The sequence below is a fragment of the Talpa occidentalis genome, unplaced genomic scaffold, assembly GCF_014898055.3.
Source record: "Talpa occidentalis isolate TD23 unplaced genomic scaffold, MPIMG_talOcc4v2.1 talOcc4.2, whole genome shotgun sequence".
In the NCBI taxonomy this organism is placed as follows: domain Eukaryota; kingdom Metazoa; phylum Chordata; class Mammalia; order Eulipotyphla; family Talpidae; genus Talpa; species Talpa occidentalis.
In genome coordinates, this window is record NW_023602073.1 from 141,496,260 (window position 1) to 141,511,189 (window position 14,930).

The 14,930-nt window shown below is 39.5% G+C and overlaps 2 protein-coding genes across 3 annotated transcripts in view; one reads left to right on the plus strand and one right to left on the minus strand.

Annotated features, from left to right (window-relative positions):
• Nucleotides 1-2,889, plus strand: part of PCMT1 (protein-L-isoaspartate (D-aspartate) O-methyltransferase) — a 34,757-nt gene extending 31,868 nt beyond the window's left edge. The window contains exons 8-9 of one of the 2 annotated variants that reach the window (XM_054697913.1): nucleotides 465-607; nucleotides 2,089-2,889. In XM_054697913.1, coding sequence (XP_054553888.1) covers nucleotides 465-606 — 142 coding nt within the window. In that variant the 3' untranslated portion in view covers nucleotide 607; nucleotides 2,089-2,889. The remainder of the gene's footprint in view (nucleotides 1-464; nucleotides 608-2,088) is intronic. The other variant, XM_037520561.2, reaches the window with a different exon arrangement.
• A 2,930-nt stretch (nucleotides 2,890-5,819) lies between these two features.
• The window catches only part of LRP11 (LDL receptor related protein 11), a 30,559-nt gene continuing 21,448 nt past the window's right edge, over nucleotides 5,820-14,930 (minus strand). The window contains exons 6-7 of the mRNA XM_037518789.2: nucleotides 12,503-12,598; nucleotides 5,820-8,519 (exon numbers count right to left, since the gene is read on the minus strand). Coding sequence (XP_037374686.1) covers nucleotides 8,365-8,519; nucleotides 12,503-12,598 — 251 coding nt within the window. The 3' untranslated portion in view covers nucleotides 5,820-8,364. The remainder of the gene's footprint in view (nucleotides 8,520-12,502; nucleotides 12,599-14,930) is intronic.

Below are 14,930 nucleotides of genomic sequence, written 5' to 3' on the forward strand. Positions count from 1 at the left end.
AAATGTCCTTGTAATTTTTGATAGAGCTTGCATTGAACCAGTAGATTGCTTTAGGTACAGTGAATATTTTAACAATACTAATCCTGTGATTCATTAGTAGGGAATATCTTTGCAGTTATTTGTGTCTTTTTCAATTTCTTTCATGAGTATCTCATAGTTTTTAGTATATATATTTTTTACCTCCCTGATTAAATTTATTCCTAGGTATCTTATTCTATTTGATTCAGTTATAAATGGAATTGTTTTCTAATTTCACTTTCTAGAATTTTGTTATCACTGTATAGAAACACACATTTTTGTATCCTGCAACTTTACTGAATTTGTTTATTGTTTTTTTTTTTTTTTTTGGGTGGAGTCAAGGTTTTTCAATATTTAATGTCATCTGCAAAAAGAGATAGTTTTACTTCCTCCTTTCCAATTTTGATGCCTTTTTTTTTTTTTTCTTGCCTAATTGCTCTGGCTAGGACTTCGAGTACTATGTTGAATAAAAGTGGCGAGATTGGGCATCCTTGTCTTGTTCCTGATCTTACAGGAAAAGCTTTCAGCTTTTCACCGTTGAGTATGATGTTAGCTGGGGCTTGTCATATATGGCCTTTATTATGTTGAGGTACGTTCCCTCTATACCCAGTTTATTGAGAGTTTTTATCCTTTTCCTTTTTAAAAAAATTTTAATGGAGAGGATATTATATATATTCATGTATGTTATTGATGTGGCATTAAGATTTATCTATATTATCCCTAAAGCCTTGCAATAAATAAAATGTGGTAAAATAAATTATTTCAAAAACAACAGTAGTTTCTTCATATTTTAAAAAGCACAAGTAAATTCAATTTATAGAGTACTTTGCAAGTGAATTCTTTGCAGATTAAATATTTTAATGCTTGCATGAATTTACATAAAAACTTTTATGAAAATTATAGTACTATTACTTAGAAGAATGTATTACAAGGAATCAGAACTGAACATTTATCATTTAATAGATATTCCAATCCAGTACTATATGACAAAGGCTGTTTATGGGAAAAGTAATTTTTAAAATTTTTTTTGGACAACTCAAAATTCAGTTTTTAAAAAAGCAAATTGTCCAATAATCCCTTAATTTACCACTTAACTGGGAAATTTTAACTATTTACATTCCCTTCAAATTTATTTTAACAACTTTTGAAAAAAACTTGCTTTTATTACAGACAAGTTGCAAGAATAGTACAACGAATTCCTGAGTTTCTTCATCCAGAAGTACCAGTTATTAGCATTTTCCCACATTTGCTTTTATACTCCCTCTATAGATGTAATTTTTTTTCCTGTATCACTTGAGAGTTAGTTGCGAACATACTTTTTTACCCTAGAAGTACTTGAGCGTTTGTTTTTGTCACTCAGCTTGCCTTTAAATATGAAGTTTTTAGGCATTTCAAGTAACTTTAATTTTTTCACTTTTAACACCATTGTTGAGGTATAATTTATATGCCATATAATTTACTTTAGACAACATTTTTATTCCTTCCTTCCTCTTACTGGCAATTGCTGGTACAGTGCTACACGTGGCTGAGCAAATGATTTCTTTTGGAGCTGGTAAAGCTGCCTTTATGACATCAGCTGACAGGTATATTATACCTACAGATGATGCATTTTCTCCCAAAGAGTTCAGGTTGAGATTGACCCACTCATTGATTGCTAACAGATAGTCTAAGCAAAAGACTAAATATTTGTCCAGTTTTGTGAATATAGCTATAAAAAATTATTTGAACTCTATATACTCATTTCACAGTAATTATATTAGCAAGATCCTAGATCTATAAGTTATAATGCCTCTGCATTTTTGGTTTTAAAAGAAGAAAGTTATCATCAAAATTAAATAAATCCAGACCCTTCAGGTTTTATACTTCATTCTGGAGTAGCATGAAAGATGTTGAAATGGCTGATTTCTATTTTTGCTTTGACTTGGGATTGTCTGCCTTTTTTTTTTTTTAATGATATATTGCTTGGTGATCAGTGTATTTTTATTGATTAATAATTTAGCTAAACTATTAGAAAGCCAAGTTTTGCGGTATATAATTCCTACTTACATATTTCTCTCTTTCCTCCCCCAGGGACGAACTGTAAAAGCAACATCAGCTTGACCAGTATATAATATTACAGTGGATTGCTCATCTCAGTCCTCAGAGCTTTTTGAAAACCAACAGCATCACAGCTTGTTTTGGACTTTGTTACACTATTATTTTCAGCATGAAAATGTGTGGTTTTGTAGAGTTTCTAATTCTTCAAAGAGGCGCAGAAGCCAAACATACAAGAATGATGCAAAGGCTAAATTTTGAATGTGTATATTATTTCTTTAACATGCCCACATCTTACTTTAAAATATTAAAAGAAGGGGTTCTGCAAAATGGAAACCTTAGTTTGTGAATAATTTTGAGGAATAACTTTTGTTAAACTTATTTGTTCCAATATTAATATGTCAAATTGCTTTTGTGTATCAGATAACACCACCATTCACAAGTTACGACTCTTGGATTTTGGATGTCTGTTAGATGCTACTAAGAAAATAGAGATGAGCTTCCTTGTAAAAGCTTTTGATGTGGTGTCATAGAATAGCATGTTGTAGATACAATCAGCTGCTTTGGTATCTTAAACTAAGCATTTGTAAATATTAAAACTTAAGATGGCAGGTGATGTCCCTTAAAACACTCAGCTGTTCGGATTGGACATAACTGACATAGTTCTTCCTTTCTCTCTTTAAAAATTATAGGAGACTAGTAGCAGAGTATTGTTTTTTCTGTTTTGAATTTGCTGCTGATAATGTATATGAATTTAACATGCTGTGTAAGCTGTGTCCTAGTTACTGAACAGTTTATACAGTGCTGCTTTGCCAAATAAAAGTTAAAGTAAAAGAGACATTGGTGGTGTTTGAATATAAAAGAACAGCATGTTCACCAGATACAGCATGCTAATTAAGATCACAGAGAAAAAAAGTTTCTCTGATGGTCTGTTTTATGATATCTGTGTAAGTTAATAGTATTAATCTAACTGTACAGTTGAGAATGTGGCTGTTACCTGAGGACAAGGACTACATTGCATTTATCATTTTTCTTTGTTTAGCACGGGGCTTGCTTTATAGACCTACAAAAAGTGGTGAATAAGTGAATAAATGGATTGACAATGTCAGGGAAGAACAGGGTGAGGATAAATTTACCCAAAACCCATCTCTTACTTGTAAATGGATTTATTAATGTAATGATTGTAAAAATGAAGTTTCTAAGAAGTCAGTAGTACATTGAAATCTTGTTTAAATATTGTGGTTTTATTATACATTTTGTAGTAGGCCTAGTTTTCCTAAGCTTTCTAGAACTTGAAGAAGTACATGCTTTAAAGCTAGCAGCACCGGTTCTCCCAGCAAACTCTCCCCTCTGTGTGCAAGTGTGAGTGATCCTGGCAAGTAGAGGGCTTTTAAAGTCTTAGACATTACTTCTTTAAAAATGGCTCTTAAAAAAGTTTTGTGTACATCTTTTCACTAGTGTCTCTTCTTAGACGCAGGAACTAGCATTAATTGGTAGATGGCCATCTAATGTGAGTTCAGGTTCGTTGCTGATGTCAGGTTGATGCTGTTGGTATTACTTCTTTATGGCCCATGACTCAGTGTCACATGAGGTAGTTTCAAAGGTTAAATATTCTTCAGAACTTAAATTAATTGTTAAACTTACCCACTAGTCTGTATCCTTTATAGCCAGTAGCAGCATTTTATTATATGTTAATCCCTGTTAAGTTTTAGGATAGAAAAGGGCCCCTACTCTCAAGATTTCAGTCTGGTTGAAGTTCATGAATATGTTGGGAAAAGTACCACCTCATTGGTATAGACAAATGCTGTGCCAAACATTGCTCTTTGAATTTATATGTTTGTGATTTAAAAATTCAACATTTTAAAATGTTGAATAAATAGGAATGGGTTTTGATAGTATTGATAAGTGGGTAGAGATGGAAATAATGAATTTTAACTAGGTCTGAGAACTATTTAAGTGTTGAATTTATATAGGTGTGGGTCATAGTTAAATCTCTTTAATCTTTAGTATTCATAATTTCTAAAGTATTTCATCATTTTGTTTTTCCTTAATAGAAGTGATTCCTTTACATAATTTGAAGTCAACAATGGAAATACTTTAAAAGTTCTAATCTAGTGAGATCCTGTTAGGGTTTTTTTTTTAACAGATTTGATCTTATTCAAAGCCAAATTTTGCGCTCAAGAATTAAAATTAAGAATTCCAGTTTCTAATGAAGGTTTCAATCTTTCCCAACCAGTAACATTAAAAAAAATAAAAAGACATTTGGGGGAAGATAATATGTTGACCATGCGAATATTTAAAATTTCATTGCCCTAATTAAAAAAAACTGCATTGTTTAAAAAAAAGTTAATTATACTTTTGAAATTGACTATATGAATCTAACCTAACACATCTTAAAAATCCAATATATTTTAAGATAGAATGACATTTTTTAGTAAAAACTTAATATGCATGAATTCTTTGAAGGTACAAGCCTCTGATTGTCAGTCAAGAAATAAAGCTATAAAGCTCCTTTGAGCTAACTGTTAACAAATTTTCAATAGTTTGGGATGGCACTAAAAATTCATGACTGGTAATTGGATACTAATAATTTGTAAATGAAATAAGCATGAGTAATCTAAAACATGCTCTCAATAGCTTAGGTAGGTGCTAAAATTCTTACAGGGTATGAATTATTTCCTACAACTTACTGTGTTCTCAAAGAACTATACTCAGTGATTAACAAATGAATTCCTGATCAGATTTGAGTTTCATCTCTCTTGACTTCCATCATTCCTCAGGAAGAATGTTTTGTCTTCATTGTACTTATAGGGGTGACTCGAATAGAGTGCAAGTTAGAAAATCCTGCTTCAAGAAACCTAGGTGACCCATGGGACCCAAGCAAGTTTGTGTATTGTAATGTCATAAAAAGGAAAACAATTCTGATAATCATTGCTGTAACTAATGTTAGTTACTGGTTTCCTACCCTAGGTTTCTTCTGACTTTGTGGTGTTTGATGTAGGACTCTGAAGCACTCCCCTGCTTGGTGGGAAGTCACAATAGCCTCTGACTTCCAGTTCCCAGAGTCCTATACTAGACCAGGGGCTTTCCCTGTGTCATTCTCTTCCCTTTCCTAATATGAGAGGAAGTACTTGGAGCTGAGGAACTCATTTTCACTCAGGTAGAGTGTCCCAACAGTATGTGCATCACAGAAAGGATCAGGCGATGGCAATTCTAAGGACATTTTAAGTTTGAGTGTGCAGCAATCCAAGGACCTATAGCAGCTGAGGACATTTATATTTGAATCTCCATAGCTGAACACTTCACTGTGGTTTCTAGGGAAAACACCCAGAATCTTGGTTCCACTGAGCGATTAGGTTGTAGGCAACAGAATTGGATAAAGCTAATGTAGGAGAAGGCCCGTTCTGACCATTCATTCCTTCCTGATCACATTTAGCTTTGGGGTGTCTGACCATATCAGCAACCCTGGTAGTTTCAGATTGAACCAAGTTATCTAAGTTTTTGCCACTAGACTAGTTCTAACTTGAATATGCTTTTATATTTAGAATACTGGAATTGAGTCGGGCAAAATAGGCCATTATCTAAGAAAAAGTCATTCACACGATTGCTTAAAAAAAAAAACAGGGAGGTTAGAAAGAACATTTGTGAATAGCTAGTTTTAAGATTTTCCTTCCCTCTTTGTTTAAGAAACTAGAAATTCTTCCATTTTAACACCCATAGTTGTAGACAACCTGGAGTTCAGAAAAGAAAACCAACAATTGGAGTAACTGCTAGGAAACAAAATGATGTAATTCCAAAAAGAAAGCAAACCAGAACATGAAATTGGTTTTGGACAACAGAATTTAACAATGACCCCAAGTTAATAGAATTTCAGACTCAGATTCTTATGTTACATTAATATGTGGAGATATGGACAGTGCCAGCATCCTGGGGCAGGCCACCATGTATTTAATGAGATGAAGTCCAGTCAGGTCTGCCATGAACATCAAAACTGGGGAATAGAAATAGGCATCTCTATGCTGGGGTTGTATAGAGCAACATGAAAACAACCATCAGAGAATGAAAGGAGGTGTGGGTAAGTGCAAAAGGGATTTGTGGAGCCAAATCAGATTTTTGAAAAGTCAATGGAGAAAGACAAATTTTAATTTTTTTCTGTAGAAGAGAACACATTTAATACTTGGGGGACTTGAAACATTAAAATGCTTGTGAAGAATGGAGGAGTAGCTGTTCCTATTTGTACAAAGGACTGAAGGAAAAAAGTTTTCAGAAGATGTTTTAAGTGGGCGTTTTTTGGGAACAGAGATGTGAAACGACATATTTGAGGGGTAAATTGTGAACAGCTTTCTCTTAGAAATCACTTATTTTAAATTGTAAATGCTTAATGAGAAGTCACAGGTGAGGTGACTTAAAAAAAAACCCTTTCAGTCCGCTTGACAATATAAATGTTGTGCAAGACTTGATTCTCCTTCTCTAGTCCCCTTCCCTACTTTGTAAAGTAGGGTTGATTTGATTAATTCCTGGTAATATAGTAAATTTAAACAATCAGTAACTATTAGCAACTTATTACAAGTATGTTAAAAGTTGTTTAAAAATAGCCTTAAGAAAAAATGCTATTTATTAAAGGAATCTCATACACAGATATGCTATATCTTGAGTATTTCAACACCATAGCAATACTAAACTGTGTTTAGTTTCTTTATGTAGAAAAGATGTGCTAAAAGATGCATGCCTGATTAGTGTTTATTTTACTGGGTATGGCCATAGGTGACATTCTTCTATATAAAAACAAACTGTACAGCATCACATAGTCATTCACATAGTCATCTCTCTAAACTGCCCTTGAGAAATGTAAATCCTTGTTCAAGCCTAAACAGTCAACAAAATGCTTGACTTTCTTAAATAAAAATCCATTTCATTATTTTTTAGAACTTTCCATTTGTGAATGTATCCTGTTATATCTCTGACCCCTTTGATAAGGAATAAGCTACCTCAGATTCAATCTGAAAATACAGTGTTCTAGGGTATTTTCAAGTACTTTAGGAGATTTATTTGCCACCTTGGTAAAAAAAAAATTTATGTAAATAGGAACATCATGTGAGTGTAGACTGCACCACACTAGTCTTTATCTCAGTAAAATAATTTCTAGAATGTGTGTACGCCCGGGATTAAGTGATAGGAATTTAAAATCCTACAGATCGAAGGGAAGTGACAGTAAACTAAAATGCTAGTTTTCTGTAAAGAATGATTTGTGCAAAACTGCTTTATGTTCTGGGAATAATAAGCCTGGCTTATTGCACATAATATTTTAGAACATTGAGTAAATAAAGTGGGAAATTGGCTCAATCCATTGGATAGAAAAACCTGCTGACCCTTCAACACGTGGCACTTGTACCAGAGCTCTGCCCGGAAACCCACGTGATGTTGGGGTTTCCCAGAGGGATGCATCTTTGTCCTCCATCCACACAGACTATTGTTGAAAACTGTGATGATCTGAATGACCTACCAAGCTCTGAAGCAACAAGCAGTGTTGAATAGATAAAAATACTGCTCGGTCTTGCTCATTTTGTCCTCAGCTAAGTTTCCGTTAAAATGTTTTCTGCTAAAATGCTTGTCTTCACCTTGACTTCTTATCTCATTTCATATCCATGTTGTAGCTATTGTAATCCCAAGTCTGAGTTGTTTTTCTCCCAAAGTTCTGCTTCATGAGGCAGCCGCCTACATGACATGATGTCAGAGGTGTCAGGAAAAAGCCACATTCACTTTCCCCGAGGCCTGATTGACCTCCTGCCAAGGTAACATCTTACTGAAGGTATAAATTGACTTGAGATCCATTTTCAGAAACCAGTTTTGAAGGGGAAAAGAGAAAAGCGAGCACAGGAAGCTTAAAGTAAGGAATATGAGAGCCAGGCATCAAGGAAAAACTGTGCATTAAATGGACAGGGCTTCTCAGGGCCAACTGTTGGTTTCTTAAAATAAAGGGTTACCTGACTCTCTCATTCCAACATCACCTCTTGAGATAACTGAATTTTCTGCCTGGCTATGCATAAATTTTCAGGAATAGCTTACATAAATCAAAATTTGATTTGTAAAAGCCTTTAATCATGGATGCTTCTAAATTTCAAAATATTTCACATATTTCCCAAGGAAAATAGCTCTACAATAAATAAATACAAGGATTTGGGATTTGCAGGATCTTCTGGGTTTTCAGTAGTTTTCTTCGCCCAGTAAAAAACAGAAGCAGTTGTAACTATCAGAACCCAACATATGTATAAATTATAAGTGAAATATGTCCTTGCCCCAGCTGAATGACAATTAGAGATACATCCCATTTATGAGGTAGTCGGATTCCTCAGATGTAATGGGACGAGCTTTTTTAAGTTTCTGTTTCACCAGTCGTAGTCGGCAAGCAACCATGAGAAGCAGCAAAGCAGTGATGGCCAACCCCAGAGCCAGCGGCAGCACTGCGCCTGTGTGAGGTGAGAACCAGGGGGAGGTCAGTGATCGTAACCATGACAGCTGCAGTTCACTACAGGATGAGCTTTGCCTGCACTGCTTTATCTGAAGAACTCCATTAGCAGGGACTAATATAAAGTCACGTTTGCAGATTAGCTGAGGTGCAGAGATTATCTGATTGGCCTAAAGAGCACAGAACTTATTAAGTTGCAGGTCTAGGTCTAGGTCTGTTTTGCAACCATCCCACGTAGGTTCACCGTCAGTTCTTAGCATATAATGGTGTAGTGGGGCAACCAGGTGCAGGGCGGGCAGGGAAACTGGGCGGCCCAAGAGACAACCAAGCGAGCCCCCCAGGCCCCTGGGAATCTTTATGCTTTCTCTGGGCTCTCTCTGGCGTCGTCTCGTGGCCTTCCTCTTCTGTAGTCACTCGTCCTCTTGTAGCCATGCCCCCGTAGCCATCTTTATAACCCTGGCCTCTAGGCTCAGGTGTGCACACTTGCACATGTGCACACGCCCATGCTCAGGTGTCCATAATCAGGCACAAGTGTCCCAAACCCACACGCCTTCTACGTTAACAAGATCAAGGCCTCAGCTGATAGCCACAGAAGCCAATGTCATAAAAAGCCTTATTAACTTCATTTACCCTACAAGGTCTCAAACCCAGACTTCTTTAAAACCAAATTCTGCACCAGGTTCCTACAAAAGGTATATGACGTTTATACAAATGTTGCTGCCAGGTCATGCTTCTATCTAACTCTGCTGACATTCGCACATAGACAACTCTAAAGACATGGTGATCCTAGAACCCGCTCACTGCAGTCAAGATGACACGTCTAAATTCATACATGCTTAGTTTCTCAACATAAATATGGACTAATTCCTGACTTCTTGTTTTGGTTAGAACTTTAAGATATTTATTTCCTTTTCTAATTCAGGGAACCTACTCTTCCTCTTTGCCAACAGAACTGTTATGAAAAACCAACTTCAAAACTTACTGATACAATTTTGGCTAAAGGAAAAATTCTCTTTCCTCCTTCCTATTACTTTCCTGTTCGGTTGGTCCCCAGACACCCAGACTAGAACCCCCCCCCCAAGAGGCCGATAGGACTGGAAGTGACAGGATGTGCTCCAGATTAGTCTGGGTTGTCAAATCCAGCAAGCTCTCAGTCTGATCTACTCTCTAGTCAAGACAGGCTTGAGATGATATGTGTGAACTATTTTTATCTGCAGGGGTCTTGCCAAATTATGGAACTACTGCAATTTATGCAACTATTTTCATTGCATAAGTTAATTCTAGGCCATTGTCTTTCACTCACTCATTCTGCATTAAGAGCCTCAAGCCTCACACTGAGCTAAGTGCTTGGCAAACAAAGTTCATAAGTGAATGCTAAAGAGTGCATTGTCCTAAGGGTTTGTGGCTTCCACCATTTAATTCTCACAGCCAGCACATGAGCTGGTACTATTAGTATCCCCATTTTACAAATGAAGTGACTTCTCTCCATTTGTAGGTCAGTGGTGGAGCCAGGATCTGGCTCCAGAGCCACTTGGCACAGAATGATCCGAAAGTTAAATGAGATTGTTTTTAATGACTTGAAGTCTGGGTGGATAGACTTGAATGAGATAAAAATGATGGGGTGTAGTTTTCGGGAGACAGGCAGGCAGAGGACTAGAGAGTTTTTCCTTAGATGGAGAAAAGGGACTTTTGAAACTACCTGTTCTATCTTTTAAAAGACATAACAGGAGCATTACAATGTTCTCTAAGCTCTTAGAGAGAAGAGGCTCGGGGTAAGTGGGGGTTGCCTGTGGACTTTTTTTTTTTTTTTGCATAGAAGAACTGAGGTGTAGGCCAGAGGTGTGGTAAGTGAGAGGATTCACCAGAGACAGAGTGGGGAGCAGAACAGGCAGATCCACTGAAATACACTGCTGAGGGGAACAGTGGGCGAGATAGGAGCGGTCTGCTGCACCATGTGGGTCAGCTCCCTGGCTGGGGATGGAACTCAGGCCGTAGTGGTGATGGTGCTGAGACTTAACCCCTAGGCCACTAGGGAGGCCCTGTGGACATGTATTCAACAATAAAGTAGAAAGATTCAGACAGAAAAAAAAAAAAAATGAAGAAAACCAACAAAACATTGGGAATTAATAGAAGATATGAAAACATATCTCAGGAGAGCTCTGCTTCTGCTTGTTCAGGCAGGAAGGGGATTAGAGGCTGCCCCTATAGATGTGACTTGTGTAAGACGGGCACAGGTGCTAAAGTGACAGGGAAGGGAGCTGTGGCTGAAAATCCCAACCCCAAGTCTGGGACCAGATGGTACCAATAAAAGGGCCATAGACTGTTGCCAAGTCAGATTGATGTTCATTGCTGAGCTGTCAAATCTGATTGCTGTTTAATGCACTGATGTCAAGGAAAATTAAATCTCCCATAAAGTACTTGCTGGAATATTGAAAATCATTCTTGACTTTTCAATACTCAGTTGACATTGTCTCTTTAATGTTTTTTTAGTTTTGGTAATCTGAGATTTAAAATTTCCAATCCTGGGACCTCCCTGGTGGCGCAAGGGGTTAAGACGCAACCTATGAAGCTAACTGCAGCCACTGCAGCAAGAGTTCGATCCCCGGCCAGGGAGCTGCCCACATGGTGCAGCAGACCTCTCCTGACTCGCCTGCTGCTCCCCTCAGCAGTAGATTTCAGTCACTCTGCCTGTTCTGTTCCCCACTCTGTCTCTGGTGAATCCTCTCACTCCCTGCACCTCTGGCCTGTATCCCTGTTCTCGTATGCATAAATAAATAAATCTTTAAAATAAATAAATAAAATGTCCAATTCCTCATCATGATAGTTTTCTCAGAAACCAGCTAAGGGAATAAGTGGACATAATGTCCATACGACTAGAAGTGACATGCAAAATCTGCAGTGAGAGAGGGCACCAGCCCGTAGAGCTGAGGCTCTCCGGAATCACTGGGTCATGGGGTCAGGCCTGGTTTCCCTTGTATGTCAGTGGGTGGTAGGGTCCTTTTGATTTATTTATCTTGGGACAGGGTGTTTGGGTGGCATCCAGGCATTTGACATCTGGATTAGTTTAATCATCTACTATTTAAAAATTATATTTAATCTCATTCAGATAGAGAATACTGAAGAGTAAATGAGTTTCCTCAATGTTTAGATCTACAACTTAAGAATCATATTTTGTTCTCCTATATCTTTTACTAATTAGTTTGTAGAACTTAAGACTAAAACCTGCCTCTCTACATGATTATGTCAACATGTTTTCCTTCTAGTTAAAAATAACCAAATTTATGGGAAATAACCAAAATTATGGAATTGTGGAAACAATTATTCTTCCACTTATCAAGTAATCACTCCACCTCCTACACCTTTCCTCATTCCTAGTGTCCGTGTTTGTCCCTAGAATGCTTAGAGTGAGAACTGGGTGCTCTAGGACCTTTATTCTTGTTGTGCCATAAATAACCCTAATAACCATCATTTACACGGTTCATTGTAAGAGCCAAGCCGCATGCTGATTGCTTTCTATTAATTATCCCATTTGTTCTCCCTGACAACTCAGTGAGGCAGGTATGGTTGTTATTTTCATCTTACTAATGAGGATATTAAGATCCAGAGATATAAGATCATCTGTCCAAGGCCAAAGAGTTCACTGGTGGAGCAAGGATATGAAACCTTGGCATCTGATTCTAGAATGTGTGTTCCTAACTACAATGTGGTGAGTAATTTCCATAGAGTCACACCGGGAAGAGACTGTGATTATCTAGTCCAATCAAAAAGTCTATGAAAGAGGAAGCAGAGGCCCACAGCTATACTGGTGCTAGCTCAAGAGCCCCAAGACTAAGCATGACCAGGCAGTAAGAATCCAGTTCTTCTGATCCATAGGTCAAAGCTCTTGTCTTAAGCTCTTGCAGCTTCATCTAACATCCTCACCTGGAAGGTACATGGTTCTACAAATGTTTAAACTCTGCAATGAATTTCCAAGGTAGGCGTTACCTGTTTCTGGGGCTGGGTGTTCCCTTCCTCCTTGATTGCTCTTCGACTCAAAAATATATTTGTCCTCTTTTCTGTTCTTCTCTGAAGAGCCACTACCTGCAGAAGACAAATAGAACATATATTGAAGTGCATCAGAAGCTTCAGGAAACAGACATGAAAATACAACTGAAGGGGGCAGGAAGGGCAAGAGCAGGTTTTCTATGATTCTATGCAGACGGGGTAAAGGAGAGAGAGAGTCCTGGAGTCCTCAGCGGATTTTCAGGCTTTTATTGGGATTACCAGGTACACAGTAGGCAGGGGTGCCGGGGGGCCGGGAGGCTGGCAGGCCTCCCAGCCCCCAGCAAGTCTTCACTCTCTCTGGGCTCTCCGGCCTTCTCTGCTTCTCTGCTCTCGTGGTTATTCTTCTGGCGTCCCCGTGACACTGCCCTTATAAGCCCAGTCTCAGCCCAGGTGAATCCCATCTACCTATGCCCACACCCCACTCCAGGTGCCCGCCCTCAGGCATGCATTCAGGACGCAAGGATCCATCATCTATCCTGATGGCAGGAGGGCAGAGAAGCCTGATACTTTACTTACTCTACAACAACTTTATTTAATTTTTTTTAGGATGGTCAGGATTTATTTCCTTAGTAAAACAGAGGCCTATGTTTAAAACTAAAATGCCAGATAACAAGCGTGACCAATTATTAGAGCAGAGTGTGTGGCTGGTACAAAACCACTGGTCGGGAAGCGGGGGAACACTGTGCCACCTCCCATCCTGTCCCAGAGAAGGGTAGGAGAGTCGGGGTGGTCTTGGACTTCAGACCGTGGAAAGCACAACAGTTAAGGAAGGTTTGTCTTTAAAAAAACAAGCCTATAAGGCACTCAGGCATGTTCCTTCACTTTCTCACCTCAGCCCCATTTTCCACGGTATCCCCCAAAATTCCCCCACTCCCGCCCTCTCCTTGTCCCCACCTCCACGGCCAGGTCTCCATCTCCGCTGTGGAGCACAGCAGGAGCCTCCTCCTCGGCCTTTCTGCTTCCAACATTCCTGCCAGAGCATCTGCAGAGGCTCCTCATCCCACTCACACAGCCGCCCCATCCGTGAGGCTCTGGGCCCGGACTCAGCCTCACCACTCTCTCTGTTGCTCTGAGAGCACCGTGCCAGCCGGCCTATGGGTGCCAGGACTTTGGGCTGCCTTCATAAACACTGAGCTGATGGAACATCAGAGAGATGCCAAGAGCACAATCTCTTGTAAGCTAGAGAACCACATTTACCTTTCAAGCTGACTTCCATACTGTCCGCCTCGCCGTAGTGCTGCGAGCCCCCACCCTTCCGTGGGGTAATGAATTAATCAGGCTTTTTACCACTCTAGCCTCTGTGGCTATCACCTGTGGCCTTGATAATCTTAACGCAGAAGGAGCTTAGGAGCGTGGGCGCGGGGCTTGCGTGCCTGAGTGTGGGCACCTGGAGTGTAGGTGTGCGCACCTGAGCCTAGAGGCGGGGATGAACGTCATGGCCTTGGCAGTGAGAGGATGAGTGGTGTGACTGCAGAAGAAGCGACACGACAGAGAGAGAGAGAGAGAGAGAGAGAGAGAGAGAGAGAAGAGAGAGCTCACAAAAAGTTTTTAATTTCTTTTAAAAATAGTGAATATAATAATAATGAATGGCAAATTGAATCCAGTCTGTATTATATTCATCCTACACCAATAGAGTTATATTGAGTATGTGAGTGTATGTGTGAGTGTGTGAGTGTGTGAGTGTGTGTGTGTGTGCGTGTGTGTGTGTGTGTGAAGGTACCCATGAAAGTCATAATGGAGGACCAGGTAGCCCTCCAGGGAGCCAAACCCAACTACTCCAGTGCTACTGGATTCCTTCCTTCAGAGCTTCTACTGTCCCAACAGAAAGTACCAAACAAGCAGATCTTAGGAGAGCCTTAGATGATGCCCCCTCTTTGTAGCGGAGACAGAAGGCCCCTGAGCACACAGTGAGATTGCCGCATATGCCAACGTTCTGCTGGGGCTGGAGAAAAAGAGAGGCACCCGCTTAAATCCCGGGTGGACAGGAGAGCTGCCGCTCCTGTTTTGCAAAGGGAATAGGTTTGTAAAAAGAAACAAGTGCAGGGCCTCCCTGGTGGCGCAAGGGGTTAAGCATCGCACTATGAAGCTATCTGCAGCCACTGCAGCATGAGTTCGATCCCCGGCTGGCCGGCGAGCAACCCACATGGCGAAGCAGACCTCTCCTGCCTCACCCGCTGCTCCCCTCAGCAGTGTATTTCAGTCAGTCTGCCTGTTCTGTTCCCCACTCTGTCTCTGGTGAATCCTCTCACCCACCTCCCCCGCCGCGTCTCTGGCCTGAATGCATAAATAAATAAATCTTTAAAAAAAAAGAAAGAAAGAAACACCCGCATAGTCACAGGTGGGCAGGAGAGCTGTGATCTAAGTTCTT